Here is a 19,497-nt window from a genome sequence, read left to right as displayed (position 1 = left end):
TATTTATAACAATGTTAAAGTTGTTTATATGGCCATCCTCAGTGTGAACTGTATGGCTGTTGACCAAGTATGTCTTGCAGTCACTTACATGTGTCTGCAGAAGCCTCATACAACATGTGACTGGGCTGGCATGCTGTTTGTATGGTGAAGAAGCGGACGCGACGGCGACGACAGGTTGTAGAGGACGTTAAAGGCAGTGCTATCATGGCACGCCCTTAATGTTATTGTCCGGGTGAAAATCGGGACAAATTCGGGGGAATGGTTGCCCCGGGAGATTGTCGGGAGGGGCACTGAAATTCGGGAGTCTCCCGGAAAAATCGTGAGGGTTGGCAAGTATGTTGCTACGGCGGGATAGCCATTCCAAGAAGGTGAATTCATTAAAAAGTGCATGTTAGATTTTTTAAGAAATCTTTTCTTGCGGCCCAGCCTCACCCAGTTTCTGCATCCAGTGGCCCCCAGGTGAATTGAGTTTGAGACCCCTGATTTATATGTATCATTATTCTCCTACTCACCTTTCCAGTAGATGCCTCTCCCCTCTCACTTTCTGTGCTCCTCTGCCCTGACTCCTACAGCTCAATAGGGGTTGTGGAGCGATTATTATTATTATCTACTGATGATAGTCATACGTGAATGAGCTCAGCTCCTGTTCTCCTCCATGTGTAAAGTGAGAAACACAGCTGATGCTCCAGAAGGAAGTAACCCCAAAGATAGCAAATGGTAAAAAAGAGTGCACATTTAACTTTATAAATAACCAGGACCTTCATGATGTATTTCAGGCTAACTAGCTAAGTAGCAGCATTGTTTTAGAGCGGGAATGTAACTTTTTGTCAAACACAGACCTGCTGTAAAGTGGAGCTAATACATTGTACTACAAGCAGTGATGAATACTTACTTTCTTGAAAAAGTTTCTTATGTCTATTTTGCATCCGTTCACAATCTTGTTCTGCAGTGCTGTGTGCTAATGTGCTTCGTACACCTGCAGGACCGCAAGCAAGGTCGCAGAGAAAATGCGGACTGGATTTTGAGTGATGTGGGCATTTTCTAGATGAACAAGTCCAAGGACCGCAAGCAAGGTCGCAGAGAAAATGCGGACTGGATTTTGAATGATGTGGGCATTTTCTATATGAACAAGTCCAAGGACCGCAAGCAAGGTCACAGAGAAAATGCGGACTGGATTTTGAGTGATGTGGGCATTTTCTATATGAACAAGTGGAATGGATTGGATACCGACGCACTAACGGGGCTCTCTACCTCACGCTATGAAGTGAGGGGAAACTGAGTGAATAATGACAGGTTTTATGATTATTTATTTAAACTCATATTCGGGCCACTTTATAATGAATATGTCGGCATGTATTTGTAAAAAAAATAAAATAAAAAAATAAATATAACACCAAACTATTTAGGGGGGGGGCTTACGAATATTTTAGGGGGGCTTCAGCCCCCCTAAAATAGGCCTAACAACGTCAATGTTGTCCAGTATATAGCCAATTGGTATCAACGAACTGATACTGTATTTAGTGTAAAATATATATACATGTTAAATAAAACCTTGCCTTGTTTTTAATGAATACATAGGCCTATTTTAGTGTTCTCGTAGGACGTGTAGAAACGCCGAATCAACACCAAGCCAAACCGGAGTCAATGAAGAGAACGTTGTTGTAAGCTTGACCATTTACTTGTGACATTTCTTCATAGACATGACGGTGAAAAACTATTAAAAAAAAAAAAGAGACACAAACATACTTATTGCCTCTGTACATATTAGTCTACTATAATACAAAATGTAACTGTATTGTCCTAAAATGTCCAGCAGAGGGAGACACCCGTCTGCCTGAATGACGTTAAAACGTCGTATCTAATTCGACAATTCTATTCAACATATCGGCACTATTACACTTTTTTAACATGTCTGACATGTTTTTAATTTGTTATAGACAACTTACGGCATTGTTCTAGCTGCTTTGTATAGGATGGCAACCAGAGGTGGGTAGAGTAGCCAGAAATTGTACTCAAGTAAGAGTACTGTTACTTTAGAGATGTATTACTCAAGTAAAAGTAAGGAGTAGTCACCCAAATATTTACTTGAGTAAAAGTAAAAAGTATGTTGTGAAAAAACTACTCAAGTACTGAGTAACTGATGAGTAACATACACACTCATATCATCCATCCCATCCATCCATTTTCTACCGCTTATTCCCTTTGGGGTCGCGGGGGGCGCTGGAGCCTATCTCAGCTACAATTGGGCGGAAGGCGGGGTACACCCTGGACAAGTCGCCACCTCATCGCAGGGCCAACACAGATAGACAGACAACATTCACGCTCACATTCACACACTAGGGCCAATTTAGTGTTGCCAATCAACCTATCCCCAGGTGCATGTTTTTGGAGGTGGGAGGAAGCCGGAGTACCCGGAAGGAACCCACGCAGTCACGGGGAGAACATGCAAACTCCACACAGAAAGATCCCGAGCCCGGGATTGAACCCAAGACTACTCAGGACCTTCGTATTGTGAGGCAGATGCACTAACCCCTCTTCCACCGTGCTGCCCCACTCATATCATATATATATATATATATATATATATATATATATATATATATATATATACCAGCCAAAAAAGAACAGAAAACGGAACGACATCATCTGGTACAACCCCCCATACAGCAAAAACGTCTCAACGAACATTGGACACAAATTCCTCAATCTGATTGACAAACACTTTCCCAAAGACAACATCCTAAGAAAAGTATTCAACAAGAACAACATTAAATTGAGCTACAGCTGCATGAACAATATACGACAAATCATCTCAAACCACAACAAAACAATTGCAAATGAGCCGTCGGCCCTCAGACAGAGCGACTCCAAAACCAACAAAGGATGTAATTGTCGAAAGAAACCTGATTGCCCCCTCAACGGGGGGTGCTTACAAACATCAGTTGTCTACCAATCTAAGGTAATACGCAAGGACATTAACACATCCGACACATATGTAGGATTAACCGAGGGAGAATTCAAAACCAGATGGAACAATCACAAGGCTTCTTTCAGGAACAAAAACCTGCGAAATACCACAGAACTCAGCAAACACATTTGGGACCTCAAAGACAATAATGTTGAATATTCAATAACATGGCAAATTCTTGCATCCAGCACACCTTACAATAGTGGTAATAAAAGATGCAACCTATGCTTGAAAGACAAACTGTTTATTATTTACCGTCCAGACCTGTCATCCCTCAACAAGCGCAGCGAAATTGTAACAACATGCCGCCATAGACGGAAACACCTCCTAGGTAACACATGAGCCAATCACCACGCCCCTACGCCAGCCTGTACCCACCCACTCTGTGCCCTATATAAACCATGGTATGCGAATGCTCCCATTAAAATCTCCTGACGATTGAGGGTACCCCCCCTCATGAAACAGGCCTGTAGAGATGAAATAATCTTGTGATTTTTTCCCCACACATACATATATATATATATATATATATATATATATACATACATATATATATATATATACTGTATATATATATATATATATATATATACATGGATACATATACATTGATATATACAGTATATCATTTATATGTATTTATTTTGCTGTTTTTGTTTACATGTTAAAGGTGTTTTAATGAGTATACATGCATGTTTAACACATATAGATTCCTTTCTTTCATGAAGACTAGAATATAAGTTGGTGTATTACCTGATTCTGATGACTTGCGTTGATTGTAATCAGACAGTAGTGATGATAACGTCCACGTTTTCAAATGGAGGAGAAGAAAAGTTCCTCCTTTCTGTCTAATACCACATGAAAGTTTCCAGCTTCCATATTCGTTTTTATATACTTTACAAGAAATATATTGGCGTCAAACTCCGTAGCTTGCTAGCTTGTTTGCGCTGGCTTTCGGAGACTCTTGTTTTGAAAGCGCAGGCGCGATGGAGCGGCACTTTTATTGTGAAGACAGGAACGTCCTCATGTGCGGTCAGTCTTTAGGCTTTTGACAGGATGTACGGTTGAAATAAAAAAGTATCTTTTTTCCTTCACACTTTTGATTGATTGATTGGAACTTTTATTAGTAGATTGCACAGTACAGTACACATTCCGTACAATTGACCACTAAATGGTAACACCCCAATAAGTTTTTCAACTTGTTTAAGTCAGGTCATGTGACCACCTGGCTCTGTTTGATTGGTCCAACGTCACCAGTGACTGCATCTGATTGGTGGAACGAAGTGAAACGTCACCAGTAAGGCAGGCACTTTGAAGGTCTGTCTGACAGACCAAAACAAACAAAGCGTGCATTAACAGATCGATAAAAATGAGTAGCGAGTAGCGAGCTGAATGTAGATAAAAGTAGCGGAGTAAAAGTAGCGTTCCGTCTCTATAAATACACTTAAGTAAAAGTAAAAGTATGTTGCATTAAAACTACTCTTAGAAGTACAATTTATCCCAAAAGTTACTCAAGTAGATGTAACGGAGTAAATGTAGCGCGTTACTACCCACCTCTGATGGCAACAGAGATTATTACAGAGGACAGCAACATGTACAACTTAGTTTCAGACAATACCGGAAGTCAACCAACAGGAAGTAATTTAGCAGAAGTGACATCATCCAACTGCTGTTGACTGACTACAGCATATAAGGAATAAAAACTAGCTCCAAATTAAAGCAATGCAGTCACTATATATATGTCTTTGCACATTGTGTAAACAATACAAAAGTATTATTAAGTAATTATGTAAAGAATATTACCAAATTGACTTCAGGACAACACAACTTCTATGCTACTGTACTTTAATGTCTGTCATTATTATGGCGCTTGAAGAGCCAAGTGTTTAAGTTGTTTAGGACAAACTGGTTTAAAAATACATCCAATATTATCTAATCGTGAATTAATTTACCCTGCATGCAGCTTTATATAAATATACTGTATGTAGATTTACTTATACTTTTCAATAAAATGTCCCCATCTTAACTTGTTTTTTTCATTTTCTATTAACAAACTCAAACACATTTATCAGCCCCCAAACCATGCACTGCAAAGGGGGGAACATTTTTAAAGTTGCATGTTTTTTTTTTTTTATAGAGGTTTATTTGAATAGGGACAGATTCAAAAACATAGACATCTGAAAGTTATCCAATGTATGCATCATAGTGTTTGTAGCCAAAGCTAATTTACAACACTCGTCCCCAACAACAACAACACAGATCCAACATCATTAAAATAGGACAATTAAAAATAGAATAAAGCAAAGATGAGTCGATAATAATGATAATAGAAATAATATAGACAAAGTGCAAACTAGATAAAAGCCAATAATAATAATAACACAGACAAAGTGCAGACTAGATAAAAACCAATTAGTAAAAATTTGTAAAAACTAAACATGGGAACACGATTGTTGTTCAACTAGCCATAATTTTGTTTGTTTTTTGAAAGTGACAAGTGCAGGTATACTTTTCAAAGTGTCAGGTAGAGAGTTCCATAGTTGTGGTCCTTTTATTGAAAAGGCAGTCTGGGCAAAATATGTTCTTATTACACCTACAACAAATAACACAACCTACGTACTGTACATCTATTTACACCATCCAGTAAGATGTACAGAAAATGACAAAATGTACAAAAATATACAAAACCCAAAACCAGTGAAGTTGGCACTTTGTGTAAATGGTAAATAACAACAGAATACAATGATTTGCAAATCATTTTCAACTTATATTCAATTGAATAGACTGCAAAGACAAGATATTTGATGTTCCAACTGAGAAACTTAAATTTATTTTTGCAAATAATCATTAACTTAGAATTTAAAGGCTGCAACACATTGCAAAAAAGTTGGCACAGGGGCATTTTTACCACTGTGTTACATGGCCTTTCCTTTTAACAACACTCAGTAAACGTTTGGGAACTGAGGAGACCCATTTTTTAAACTTTTCATGTGGAATTATTTCCCATTCTTGCTTGATGTACAGCTTACGTTGTTCTAACAGTCCAGGGTCTCCGTTGTGGTATTTTAAGCTTCACAGTGTGCCACACATTTTCAATGGGAGACAGGTCTGGACTACAGGCAGGCCAGTCTCGTACCCGCACTTTTACTATGAAGCCATGTTGTTCTAACACATGGCTTGGTCTTGTTGAAATAAGCAGGGGCATCCATGAAAAAGACGTCAAGTATCTTGTCTTTGCAGTCTCCATCCATCCATCCATTTTCTACCGCTTGTCCCTTTTGGCAGTCTATTCAATTGAATATAAGTTGAAAAGGATTTGCAAATCATTGTATTCTGTTTTTATTAACCATTTACACAAAGTGCCAACTTCCCTGGTTTTGTACATGTATACAAGAATTGCCAGGGACCCCACCCACTCTTGTCATGGACTGCTTGCTCTCTTACCCTCAGGCAGAAGATACTGCAGCCTGCCATGCAGAACGGTCAGGCTACGTGACAGCCTCTACCCAAACGCCATCAGGCTTTTGAACACCTGTAAGAACCTTAGACTCTACCAGACTTTAACATTATCTACCTAACTCTGGTTCATCCATTCTTGTTCAAATCTTGAGAACCGTTGCGCCTAACCTGTTTGCACATACATTCATATATTTTACATACTCCTTGCACATACTGTACACTTCTGCACTAACATATTTGTATTTTTATACTGAATTCACTGACCTGCTTTTTGTCTTATTTTAATTTAATTATTATTCTCTTTATTGTTGTTATTGTGTTGCCAAATGCAACACAATTTCATTCTGCAAAAACATCAATGATGCTATGCTTGATTGACAATAAAGAATATAAATATTTACAACGAAAATGCTACATTACACACTATTTAACGGTATATAAAACTGCTGCTGCCCACTGCTCCACTCACCTCCCAGGGGGTGATCAAGGGTAATGGGTCAAATGCAGAGAATAATTTCGCCACACCATATGTATATATATATATACATACACATACACATATATATATATATATATATATATATGGATGATGTTTGATAAGAAAGTATCGAGTTCGAGCCCATTATTGAATCCTCTTATCGAACCGATTCCTTGTCGATTCTCTTATCGAATCCAGATAGGTTGTTGTATATGGAAAAAAAAAACACAATATTTGGTTTAACAAAAGCTCACTTTTATTTTATAAGAAAACAAATAAAAAAAACAAATAAATAAATATTGACTGTTGTAACCCCCTTAAAAAAAAAAAAAAATACAAAAAAATATATTGACTGTTGTTACCCAAAGTATATTAAGTGGGATTTTTCAGAAAAACAAATATACACAGTAACACAAAGACAACCTGTCTCTGTGATCACTATAGGTGTATAAATAATACTATAGTGTTAAATAAAATCAGTCCCTTGGGCACGAAACTGAAAATAATACAGCTCTCCAAAAAGTGCACTTCTGCTGCTATTGGAACATCCTTTTGGGGTCCATCAGTGTGGCCTCCTCCAGGAATGACTGCACGTCCTTGTCCTGGAGGAAAAATGAGGGACAGACACAGCATAGAATTAGGGGGGAAATTAGCTGAATGTGAAGACTAGGGTGTCTGTCTTTAGCATTAGTATGTGGAATTAAATGATGGAATGGATTAAGTAATGAAGTTAAACATTGTACTGATATGATCCACTTTAAGAGGTTGTTCAAATTAATAGTGCTTACAAAGTACAAAGAAGAATTATGAGAAATAATTTCAACCTTTTTGAAAATAAGATATTCTTCATCTCAGTATATTATTAATGACTGAATTAATTAATTACATATTACAGGTGTGAATGATTGATGGGTTCTACATGTAAAGGGGCGGCATGGCGTAGTGGGTAGAGCAACCGTGCCAGAAACCTGAGGGTTGCAGGTTCGCTCCCCGCCTCTTACCATCCAAAAATCGCTGCCGTTGTGTCCTTGGGCGGGACACTTCACCCTTTGCCCCCGGTGCCACTCACACCGGTGAACTGAATGATGAAAGATAGGTGGTGGTCGGAGGGGCCGTTGGCGCAAATTGCAGCCACGCTTCTGTCAGTCTACCCCAGGGCAGCTGTGGCTATGAAAGTAGCTTACCACCACCAGGTGTGAATGATTGATGGGTTCTACATGTAAAGCGACTTTGGGTACTTAGAAAAGCGCTATATAAATCCCAGTTATTATTATTATTATTATTAAAGCGACTTTGGGTACTTAGAAAAGCACTATATAAATCCCAGTTATTATTACAAAACTGTTGTATATACTAATTCACAGATGTTATTTTATTATAAAAAGCTCAGTAAATGATGTATATATATTTGTAAACGCTCTGAAGTGGGAAAGGGGTAGGATTAAATAAGTTTTACTTCTTCCTACTCCTTTTCGAACATGATGTAAAGTGAAATGATATGAAACTGTGACGTGTTATGCTGTAAGTGTGTTCATGCAAGAAATAAACTAAAGAAAGAAAGAAAGCACTAGTTTATTAGACAGACTCTGGAGTGGTGTAGGCTACAAGATACCGTTAACGTTATCAGACACATACAAAAAGGCTAACGTTAACGTTACCATTAGCCACTGACTATGCTTAGGTAACATTACTGCAGTCCTGGTTGACATAAGAGGTAACCTTATTTTAGCCTAAAGGCTACGAGTGAGCAGATATGGAAATTAACCGGCAACAGTTAATGTTAGTTACTCACCAGCATGATCACTGGAATTGCCGCTGCAGGTTGAAGCAGAGGAAGAGGGGCATGCTTCGTCATCTCTGTTGCTGCTTCTCCACGACACCTTTCTCTAACCTTTAGGTTATGTACGGCCTGAACGTGTTTCATCATGCTTGTTGTGCTTCCCCCCTTACATGAGAGCGAAGCCTGGCAATAATTGCAGATAGCCGTTTCCTCGTCGTATTTTTTTGTAAAATGAAGCCATGCCTTGAGGCGTTATTTCCGGCTGCTTCTTTTTTTTAAATTTTTTTTTTAACCTTTATTTATACATTTTAACTACAAACAGACAAGAAACAAAAACAGTACAGAACAGTACAAAAACAGTATAAAACAGCGCCAGGGGGTTGTAAATTCAAAGTAACTAAAATAGAATACAAAAAAGTATATATGTAATAAACCTTGTTGCTGCTTCTGTATCTGCCACCTAATGACTGAGCTACGTCATTTTCTGGGATGTGCCACAGGGCATTTCCTGTGAGACAGGATTAGTTCCCAGGGATTCGAATAAAGAACCAACTCTTTTTCTTTACTATAGCGGCCTCGATAATGGGAACTGGTTCTCAAAAAGGGATTCGAGTCCATGGAATCGGTTCTTTTCTTATCGAACAACCGGGAGAACCGGTTTCAAAAATCATCCCTATATATATATATATATATATATATATTAAAAAATAAAATAAAAAAATAAATATATATATATATATATATATATACACATACATACATATATATATATATATATATATATATATATATATATATATACATTTTATACATACATACATATATATATATACATACATACATATATATATATATATACATTTTATACATACATACATATATATATATATACATTTTATACATACATACATATATATATATATATATATATTTATATATGTCTTAATAAGGTTATCCAAAAAATAGTGCTCGATACCGTAGTAGAGCGCAATATATGTATGTGTGGGAAAAAAATCACAAGACTATTTCATCTCTACAGGCCTGTTTCATGAGGGGGGGTACCCTCAATCATCAGGAGATTTTAATGGGAGCATTCACATACCATGGTTTATATAGGGCACCGAGTGGGTGGGTACAGGCTGGCCTAGGGGCGTGGTGATTGGCTCATGTGTTACCTAGGAGGTGTTTCCGTCTATGGCGGCATGTTGTTACAATTTCGCTGCGCTTGTTGAGGGATGACAGGTCTGGACGGTAAATAATAAACAGTTTCTCTTTCAAGCATAGGTTGCATCTTTTATTACCACTATTGTAAGGTGTGCTGGATGCAAGAATTTGCCATGTTATTGAATATTCAACATTATTGTCTTTGAGGTCCCAAATGTGTTTGCTGAGTTCTGTGGTATTTCGCAGGTTTTTGTTCCTGAAAGAAGCCTTGTGATTGTTCCATCTGGTTTTGAATTCTCCCTCGGTTAATCCTACATATGTGTCGGATGTGTTAATGTCCTTGCGTATTACCTTAGATTGGTAGACAACAGTACACCATAGCAAAAAAAGAACAATGCAACATTTGACGTCACTATGGGAAGTTTTGACGGAGCAGAAACGTGTGAACTCGTTGGGAGTTTCCTCCTCTCCCAGCTCGCTAGCCTCAATCTGAACCTTGGTATTTACCGTGATGACGGACTGGCAGTGTGTCGCGCCTCGCCAAGGAGCAGCGAGAATACCAAGAAGCGCATATGCCAAATTTTCAAAGAGAACGGCCTACGGATCACGATTGAAGCCAACAAGCAAACCGTCAACTTCCTTGACGTCACTTTCAACCTGAGAAATAACAGCTACCAACCATTCACGAAACCCAACACAACACTCCAATACGTGCACCATGACAGCAACCACCCACCCACCACCACGAAAAGAATACCTACCGGAATCAATAAAAGGCTATCGATGCTGTCATCTAGCAAAGCTGAATTTGACCAAGCAACCCCCCCGTACCAAAAAGCCCTTGATGAAAGCGGATACAATTACACCCTCACCTATGAACCCACGCCAGGAAACCAGCCAAAAAAGAACAGAAAACGAAACGACATCATCTGGTACAACCCCCCATACAGCAAAAACGTCTCAACGAACATTGGACACAAATTCCTCAATCTGATTGACAAACACTTTCCCAAAGACAACATCCTAAGAAAAGTATTCAACAAGAACAACATTAAATTGAGCTACAGCTGCATGAACAATATACGACAAATCATCTCAAACCACAACAAAACAATTGCAAATGAGCCGTCGGCCCCCAGACAGAGCGACTCCAAAACCAACAAAGGATGTAACTGTCGAAAGAAACCTGATTGCCCTCTCAACGGGGGGTGCTTACAAACATCAGTTGTCTACCAATCTAAGGTAATACGCAAGGACATTAACACATCCGACACATATGTAGGATTAACCGAGGGAGAATTCAAAACCAGATGGAACAATCACAAGGCTTCTTTCAGGAACAAAAACCTGCGAAATACCACAGAACTCAGCAAACACATTTGGGACCTCAAAAACAATAATGTTGAATATTCAATAACATGGCAAATTCTTGCATCCAGCACACCTTACAATAGTGGTAATAAAAGATGCAACCTATGCTTGAAAGAGAAACTGTTTATTATTTACCGTCCAGACCTGTCATCCCTCAACAAGCGCAGCGAAATTGTAACAACATGCCGCCATAGACGGAAACACCTCCTAGGTAACACATGAGCCAATCACCACGCCCCTAGGCCAGCCTGTACCCACCCACTCTGTGCCCTATATAAACCATGGTATGCGAATGCTCCCATTAAAATCTCCTGATGATTGAGGGTACCCCCCCTTATGAAACAGGCCTGTAGAGATGAAATAGTCTTGTGATTTTTTCCCCACACATACATATATATATATATATATATATATATATACATACATACATATATATATACATACATACATATATATATACATATATATATAAATACATATATATATATATATACATATAAATACATATATATATACACATATATACACATACATACATATATATATATATATACATATATATATATATATATATATACAGTATATACACATACATACATATATATATACATCTTTATATATACACATACACATTATACAGTATATACGTTAAAAATGTTTAATAAAAATACAAACATTTTAAATGCATTTAGATGTATAATAATAATAATAATAATGATAACTTATTTATAATGCACTTTTTATTTGACATCAAATCTCAAAGTGCTACATATTAAAATACATAAAAACTAATAAATAGAGAAAAGCTTTGGAGGTAAAAAATAAGATAAATAAGAATATAAGTTGGTGTATTACCTTATTCTGATGACTTGCATTGGTTGGAATACGACAGGATTCACAGTAATTCTGAGAGAAGATCCCCAACTACAAATGTATACCGTAGAATGGAAAAGAGTCCTCTTCTCTATCCAGTACCACATCCTGTATAAGTGGGGTTTTCTTTACCTTCGTATTTGTCCAGCCTCCATACTCGTTTTATACCCTTCACAAGAAATACATTGGAGGCAAACTCCGTGGCTTGCTAGCTTCTGTGCGCTAGTTTTCAATCCTCTGCTCATGACCTTAGTAGTAGATCAGCTTTTTGTGTGTGCTATCGAGTTTGCCCGTGTTTTAGCACACGCAAACCTTTAGTAGGCCCGAAATAGTATAAATAAATACACAACAAAGTGACTAATATATAATTTAATTGAATTAGTATGAATAAACAGTTATAACACTAAAAACATACAAAGACAATTTCCAGGACGCAAATACAGACATAAAACTATTTCTAAAGATAAAAAACCCACCAAATAAAAAACTTTTAAAACCTGAGCTAGTGTTAAAAAAAGTTCACAGTTAGTTGAAACATGTTTTTCTAACCGACTCAAACAATTGAAATATATATTATATTATAATATATAATTTATAGTCCAAAACATCTAAGTTCAGTTGTTTTTAATCCAACCTGTAAGATGGACTCACTTGCCTTTCCTCCAACGACAAACACATTATGAAACATTCTATGAAATATTTCAATCTTTTTAAGTCATTTTTCCAGTTAGACGCTTTCCACTTTGAAGGCTCCTTCGCTCGACTCCTACAAAGAAACGTTTTAAAGATTTAGCAGTCTTTTCAAGCTGTAGATGTGAAACTATTACAGTAGTAAAGCTATTATTACAGAAGTGAAGCTATTACAGTTGTAAAGTTATTATTACAGAAGTGAAGCTATTACAGTTGTAAAGTTATTATTACAGAAGTGAAGCTACTACAGTTGTAAAGTTATTATTACAGAAGTGAAGCTATTACAGTTGTAAAGTTATTATTATAGAAGTGAAGTTATTACAGTTGTAAAGTTATTATTACAGAAGTGAAGTTATTACAGTTGTAAAGTAATTGCAGTTGTTAAGTTATTACTACAGATTTAAAGTTGATGTTGTTATTACCGATGTGAAGCGATTACAGTTACTGTAAGTCGGGGGTCAGCAACCCGCGACTCTAGAGCCGACTAGTGGCTCCCTGGTCCTCTTTCTAAAATGTGTGAAAATGGAAGAAGATATATTTTTGGTTTTATATATATTTTCTGTAGGAGAAGAAACATGACACAAACCTTCCTAATTGTTAGAAATCCCACTGTTTGTATTAAACATGCTTCTCTGATGAGAGTATTTGGCGAGCGTCGTTTTGTCCTACTAATTTCAGCAATCCTTGAACTCATCGTAGTTTGTTTAGATGTACAACTTTCTCCGACGCTGCCACAGAAAGACGTGTTTTATGCCACTTCTTCTTTGTCTCATTTTGTCCACCAAACGTTTTATGCTGTGCGTGAACGCACAAAGGTGAGCTTTGTTGATGTTATTGACTTGTTGGAGTGCTAATCAGGCATAGCTAATCAGGCAAGCTAATCGATGCTAACATGCTATTTAGGCTAGCTGTATGTACACATTGCATCATTATGCCTCGTTTGTAGGTATATTGGAGATCATTTAATGTCCTTTACTTATGTCCTCTGTGTATTTAATTTATATTTGCATGTCTCATGACACATTATCTGTACAGGTAAAAGCCAGTAAATTAGAATATTTTGAAAAACTTGATTTATTTCAGTAATTGCATTCAAAAGGTGTAACTTGTACATTATATTTATTCATTGCACACAGACTGATGCATTCAATTGTTTATTTCATTTAATTTTGATGATTTGAAGTGGCAACAAATGAAAATCCAAAATTCCGTGTGTCACAAAATTAGAATATTACTTAAGGCTAATACAAAAAAGGGATTTTTAGAAATGTTGGCCAACTGAAAAGTATGAAAATGAAAAATATGAGCATGTACAATACTCAATACTTGGTTGGAGCTCCTTTTGCCTCAATTACTGCGTTAATGCGGCGTGGCATGGAGTCGATGAGTTTCTGGCACTGCTCAGGTGTTATGAGAGCCCAGGTTGCTCTGATAGTGGCCTTCAACTCTTCTGCGTTTTTGGGTCTGGCATTCTGCATCTTCCTTTTCACAATACCCCACAGATTTTCTATGGGGCTAAGGTCAGGGGAGTTGGCGGGCCAATTTAGAACAGAAATACCATGGTCCGTAAACCAGGCACGGGTAGATTTTGCGCTGTGTGCAGGCGCCAAGTCCTGTTGGAACTTGAAATCTCCATCTCCATAGAGCAGGTCAGCAGCAGGAAGCATGAAGTGCTCTAAAACTTGCTGGTAGACGGCTGCGTTGACCCTGGATCTCAGGAAACAGAGTGGACCGACACCAGCAGATGACATGGCACCCCAAACCATCACCCAACCATGCACATTTTGCATTTCCTTTGGAAATCGAGGTCCCAGAGTCTGGAGGAAGACAGGAGAGGCACAGGATCCACGTTGCCTGAAGTCTAGTGTAAAGTTTCCACCATCAGTGATGGTTTGGGGTGCCATGTCATCTGCTGGTGTCGGTCCACTCTGTTTCCTGAGATCCAGGGTCAACGCAGCCGTCTACCAGCAAGTTTTAGAGCACTTCATGCTTCCTGCTGCTGACCTGCTCTATGTAGATGGAGATTTCAAGTTCCAACAGGACTTGGCGCCTGCACACAGCGCAAAATCTACCCGTGCCTGGTTTACGGACCATGGTATTTCTGTTCTAAATTGGCCCGCCAACTCCCCTGACCTTAGCCCCATAGAAAATCTGTGGGGTATTGTGAAAAGGAAGATGCAGAATGCCAGACCCAAAAACGCAGAAGAGTTGAAGGCCACTATCAGAGCAACCTGGGCTCTCATAACACCTGAGCAGTGCCAGAAACTCATCGACTCCATGCCACGCCGCATTAACGCAGTAATTGAGGCAAAAGGAGCTCCAACCAAGTATTGAGTATTGTACATGCTCATATTTTTCATTTTCATACTTTTCAGTTGGCCAACATTTCTAAAAATCCCTTTTTTGTATTAGCCTTAAGTAATATTCTAATTTTGTGACACACGGAATTTTGGATTTTCATTTGTTGCCACTTCAAATCATCAAAATTAAATGAAATAAACATTTGAATGCATCAGTCTGTGTGCAATGAATAAATAGAATGTACATGTTACACCTTTTGAATGCAATTACTGAAATAAATCAAGTTTTTCAAAATATTATAATTTACTAGCTTTTACCTGTATGTAATATTGGCTGCATTTCTCATGGATGTTTGTGTGCCATGTTGTTCCAGACCACAGCAAACGTTATCCAGCTCGCAAAGATAGTAGTAAATCCATTAGAAGAAGACAGCCCGCCGTTACCTTTAACTTGGACACACACATCTATACCTTGGGCCATTCTGAGCCAGTAATTTCCAGAAATTATCTCATCCTGTGAGAAGCCTCCATTTTACTAATGATTTCCAATGTTGCAAAAATGTGTACCGGTAGTATATAAATTAAAATACAACATTTCTGTCAATGAAGATTAGTGTCAGCCTTTGATAGTAGGCTAATATAGCCAATATAGACACTTACATCATGTGTTGTCTTTATTATAACATTTGTATTTTTTTGCGGCTCCAGACAGTTTTTTTTGTTGTATTTTTGGTCCAATATGGCTCTTTTAACATTTTGGGTCACCGACTTCTGAGTTAAGTTATTAGAGATGTAAAGCTTTTATTACAGTTGTAAAGTTATTATTACAGATTTAAAGTTGTTACAGTTATTACCGATGTGAAGCTATTACAGTTGTGAAGTTACTATTAGGGATGTAAAACTTTTATTACAGATAGTTAACACTTTCGATGTTATTATTAGAGATGTAAAGCTAATACAAATGTAACGCGATTAAAGTTGTTAAGCAACTATAACATATATAAAGCTTTTACAGATGTAGCTATTACAGTTATTAGAGTTGTAGAGTTATTATTACAAATATACAGCTATTACAGTTATAAAGCTCTTACAGATTTAGTTATTACAGATATAAATCTATTGCAGATGTAAAACTAAATATGTAACATATTAGACTCACCTGGCTTGTGAGCTTTCTTGGGGTTCGTTTCTGCTCGTGGATAGACTGCAGACGAGTGATGATAAACTTCTTGTCATCTCCCTCCTGAGTAAGAGGACATAAGCAGGGGTGGAACATCACAAACATATTCAATCAGGTTGATTCTACGTCACACTTTTCTAAAGACTGAAAACACTTAGTCCATTATTATACTAATTATTTTACTATGAACACTTGACATGTAATATAACTCACACACATTTTCTATTTGTTCCTGCAGTAAACTGATGATCTTCCTCTGACCATCCACCACCTGACTGTGGAAATAGATGACGATCCTGACAGGATAACAAAGATTTAGTGTGAAATCAGCCTCACTAATGGCACAGCTATAATTACCGTATTTTTCGGACTATAAGGCGCAAATAAAATCCTTTCATTTTGTCAAAAGTCGATACCTTATAGCGTACTAATGTACAGAATAGATCTGGTTGTGCTTACCGACCTTGAATACATTTTATTTGGTACGTGGTGAAATGATAAGTGTGACCAGTAGATGGCAGTCCCACATATGAGATACGTGTAGACTGCAATATGACACCAGTAAATAACACCAAAACTTTAAATATTCCATTGAAAATAAATAACATTACACACGGCACTCAAAAATTTGTCAAAATGTTTTAGTATGACTTTGAAGCCGCACCGCTTGATGGATTGTCGGCCCATTTCGGCTACCGTGGTCAGAGATACAAGTATTACTATGGTGTGGGTGTAAGAGGACTGCAAAATGGCACCTATTAGCAGACACATTATCTGGTGTTTTGTTTCACAATATCATGCAAAACCAACTTTTCTTACCTTCTGCTACCTGCGGATCTGTATTTGGGATCTGCATAAGTCCTGAAAATTTGCGCAAGTCCGCCACTTCAGTCCGTGATGATGCCGTAGTTGATAAGCTTCTTCTTTTTCTCTATCTTCTTGTTATGGGACATTCATCCTCTACTGTAGCCATTTATAATATAAAGTAGTGTAAAGTTCTAACTTACTAAAACTACCAGTGTAGTGAGTTTACATTATTCACCCAAGGAACTTTAGTTATTAGAGAGTTCCGAGAGTAGGGCGGTTTTTCACGGGACACATTATCGGCGTTGTTATTGCACTAGTGAGCCACAGATGAAGCATACTTGCCAACCTTGAGACCTCCGAATTCGGGAGATGGAGGGGAGTGGGGGGGTTTGGGTGGTAGCGGGGGGTGTATATTGTAGCGTATTGTAGAGTTAGTGCTGCAAGGGATTCGGAGTATTTGTTCTGTTGTGTTTACCAATTCAAATCAAATCAACTTTATTTATAAAGCACATTTAAAATTTACCACAGGGGTAGCCAAAGTGCTGTACAATGGGCAGGTTGAAAGATAACACAAGAGAAACGAGTAAGCACACCACAACACAAACAGAACACGATAAAAAAATAAATAAATAAATGTTGTGTTACAGTGCGGATGTTCTGCCGAAATGTGTTTGTCATTCTAGTTTGGTGTGGGTTCACAGTGTGGCGCATATTTGTAACAGTGTTAAAGTTGTTTATACGGCCACCCTCAGTGTGACCTGCATGGCTGTTGATCAAGTATGCCTTGCAATCACTTATGTGTGTGTAAAAGCCGCATATATAATGTGACTGGGCAGGCACGCTGTTTGTATGGAGGAAAAGCGGACGCTATAGGCAGTGCCTTTAAGACACGCCCCCTATATTGTTGAACGGGTGGAAATCGGGAGAAATTTGGGAGAATGGTTGCCCCGGGAGATTTTCGGGAGAGGGCACTGAAATTCGTGAGTCTCCCGGGAAAATCGGGAAGGTTGGCAAGTATGGGATGAAGAGATGCTGCTCCGTTATTGATTGAAGTAAAGTCTGAATGTCATTAAAACAGCTAGCTCCATCTTTTGAGACTTCTTCCACCCCCGTCCTTGCACGCTACACCGCTACAACAAAGATGACGGGGAGAAGACGCTGTCAAAGATGAGCCACGCAAATAAGACCGCCCACAAAACGGCGCATCCTGAAGCGACTGTCAGAAAGCGAGTTGAAGATGATCTGTAAAACATAATCTATGCAACATTTTGACCAAAGAACCACCATCACATGTTATGTAGACCACAAGGAAGTGTTTTACATTTAGAAAAAAAATCATCATAGGACTCCTTTAGCGCGTCTTAGGTGCGCCTTTTGTATGAAAAAAGACCTGAATAGACCCGCTCATCGGCAGTGCGCCTTATAATCCTGTGCGCCCTATGGTCCAGAAAATACGGTATATTCCATTATTATCAGATTATTATCATGTTATGATTAATAATTTTGAGTGCATTCAGTGTGTTTGTGTCAGCACTAACAGGAAGATGCCTGCTCCCAAAAACAGGAAGACAGGGTTCTCCACCAGGTAGGAGTGAGCCTTAGCCAGCAGGGAGAGATTGGGATTGTCCTTTTCCAGGTCCTTCACCCAATGTTTCCCAGCCTGAAACATGGTTTTGAGCTCACGAAAGGGTCCACATGATGAGGATGGTGTGATACTGGAGAAAAATGCAGAACTTATGAGCAAGGAGCTTTAAACACATTCTCTAATACCCCCACAAGTTCAGGTCATGATAACATCATTTCAATGAGTTTACATGTTTACCTCCACATGGTGTATGTGACACACACCGAGGCACCGAGGAAGGAGGGGAAGCAGAGAAGAGTGATGAAGATGGTGGTCATCTGGCTGACTCTGTATGGCCTCCTAGGGGCCTGACAGTTTATCATGACGCTGTTCTGTGGGGACAACGTGCACACGTCTTGATCAGAAGAGGCTTTCCAAATTGAATTAATTTCAAAGTAGAAGCCATTTGCACATAGTAAGATCAGTAGTTGAACCAAACTACAAACCCCGTTTCCATATGAGTTGGAAAATTGTGTTGGATGTAAATATAAACAGAATACAATGATTAGCAAATCCTTTTCAACACATATTCAATTGAATGCACTACAAAGACAACATATTTGATGTTCAAACTCATAAACTTTATTTTTTTTTTGCAAATAATAATTAACTTAGAATTTCCTGGCTGCAACACGTGCCAAAGTAGTTGGGAAAGGGCATGTTCACCACTGTGTTGCATGGCCTTTCCTTTTAACAACACTCAGTAAACGTTTGGGAACTGAGGAGACACATTTTTTAAACTTCTCAGGTGGAATTCTTTCCCATTCTTGCTTGATGTACAGCTTAAGTTGTTCAACAGTCCG

General features: G+C 38.2%; 1 protein-coding gene across 3 annotated transcripts in view; it reads right to left on the bottom strand.

Moving 5' to 3' along the window:
* Window positions 1–7,189: 7,189 nt before the first annotated feature.
* The window catches only part of tmc6b (transmembrane channel-like 6b), a 60,473-nt gene continuing 48,165 nt past the window's right edge, over window positions 7,190–19,497 (bottom strand). Inside the window, exons 17-21 of one of the 3 annotated variants that reach the window (XM_061988056.2) lie at window positions 18,893–19,026; window positions 18,609–18,785; window positions 16,481–16,559; window positions 16,243–16,326; window positions 7,190–7,507 (exon numbers count right to left, since the gene is read on the bottom strand). In XM_061988056.2, the coding sequence (XP_061844040.2) occupies window positions 7,442–7,507; window positions 16,243–16,326; window positions 16,481–16,559; window positions 18,609–18,785; window positions 18,893–19,026 (540 nt within the window). In that variant the 3' untranslated portion in view covers window positions 7,190–7,441. Of the gene's footprint in view, window positions 7,508–11,997; window positions 12,860–16,242; window positions 16,327–16,476; window positions 16,560–18,608; window positions 18,786–18,892; window positions 19,027–19,497 lie in introns of those variants that run through there. The other 2 variants (XR_009818010.2, XM_061988057.2) reach the window with 2 other exon arrangements.

The sequence above is a fragment of the Nerophis lumbriciformis genome, linkage group LG27, assembly GCF_033978685.3.
Source record: "Nerophis lumbriciformis linkage group LG27, RoL_Nlum_v2.1, whole genome shotgun sequence".
In the NCBI taxonomy this organism is placed as follows: Eukaryota; Metazoa; Chordata; class Actinopteri; order Syngnathiformes; family Syngnathidae; genus Nerophis; species Nerophis lumbriciformis.
Note: the sequence above shows the minus strand (reverse complement) of the source record. Positions and strands in the feature narration are given on the sequence as shown.